At 61.4% G+C, this 1285-nt stretch overlaps 1 protein-coding gene across 1 annotated transcript in view; it reads left to right on the top strand.

The window, feature by feature from the left end:
• The window catches only part of LOC105979032 (junction plakoglobin), a 24935-nt gene that overhangs the window by 15722 nt on the left and 7928 nt on the right, over positions 1-1285 (top strand). The window contains exon 6 of the mRNA XM_013005798.2: positions 1080-1283. Within this exon, the coding sequence (XP_012861252.1) occupies positions 1080-1283 (204 nt within the window). The remainder of the gene's footprint in view (positions 1-1079; positions 1284-1285) is intronic.

The raw sequence follows: 1285 nt of genomic DNA, 5'->3' as shown, positions 1-1285 counted from the left end.
CTCCCCTTCCCCCATCCCTCCTGTGCGTGACTCCCCTTCCCCCATCCCTCCCATGCGAGCCTGACCTTGAGGACCACAGGAGCCAAGAGCTTCGAAGCTAATAGCAGAGCTGCCCTGAAGGCCCTCATCCCTTTAGCTTAAGGATCTAATTCCCTTTGGGAATAGGGAGGTGAAGAGAAAGGGGGTTGGTGCTTCTAAAGTGGGGTCTGGTGGGGCCAGGCAGATGCAGGGATGGGGAACAGTGGGGCACCAAGAGACAGACAGCTCAATCAGTTACAATCAAGGAAACTGCAGCTTCAGGATACGTCACCTGGCCCCCCTTCCAGCCAGATCACCTTCCTGAGAGCCACCCCACCCCCACCCCCACCCCTGCCCTTGGCTGAGGAATGGATGGTTTACTGAGCATGTGCCCTGTGCGGGCATCTGCTGGGCATGATGGACTTAGCTCACTTCGCCCTTCCATCATCTCTGGAGGGAGCAGGTGGGACCCCGTTGTTTAGATGCAGCGACTGAGGCTCAGAGATGCAGCAGCCGGCCTGGGGTCAGGGCGGCAGGGTGGGGACTACCTGTCCCCAAAGTCTCGGGTTTTCTTCTTCCAGCCCAAGCCCACCCCTGGGCTTGAGATGATTCCAGAAAATGGATTTAGCCTGAGGACCACTGAGGGCAGCAGTGAGGGCCTGGAGGGCAGAGCCAGAGTGTGTGAAAGCGAGTCACCAGTGGGCTGGCAAGGCCATGAGCATGTGTGGCCTCGGTCGCAGTTCCCTCCTGGCCTCGCTGGGCATCACTGGTGCTGGAGACCCAGGGGAGAGGCAGGATGGGTCAGAGGAAGCATGGTGCTTAGAAGCAGCCCTGGGTTCAAATCCAACCCGCTAGTTACAGGTCCCTGGCCAAGTCCCTCCACCTGTGAGCCTCTGGAGGCTAGTGGGCTCCCTCACAGGCCTGGCTGGATCACAGCCCTTGAGGGGCAGCTGGGCTGACCAGGCATCCGCTGGGTCTGGGCCTGGGCCTGGGCTAGCCTTCTCTGCTGGGCTCCCCCTCGGGCACCTTCCTCACTGCCTGCCTGCTCCCCCGACCCTCAGGAGGGCCTGGAGAGCGTGCTGAAGATCCTGGTGAACCAGCTGAGTGTGGACGACGTGAACGTCCTGACCTGCGCCACGGGCACGCTCTCCAACCTGACCTGCAACAACAGCAAGAACAAGACGCTGGTGACGCAGAACAGCGGCGTGGAGGCGCTCATCCATGCCATCCTGCGCGCCGGCGACAAGGACGACATCACCGAGCCGGC

Source organism: Echinops telfairi, unplaced genomic scaffold (genome assembly GCF_000313985.2).
Source record: "Echinops telfairi isolate 266 unplaced genomic scaffold, ASM31398v2 ScPeMD7_7458;HRSCAF=8496, whole genome shotgun sequence".
Classification (NCBI taxonomy): Eukaryota; Metazoa; Chordata; class Mammalia; order Afrosoricida; family Tenrecidae; genus Echinops; species Echinops telfairi.
The sequence above is the reverse complement of the archived record's forward strand: the minus strand, read 5'-3'. Positions and strand labels throughout refer to the sequence as shown.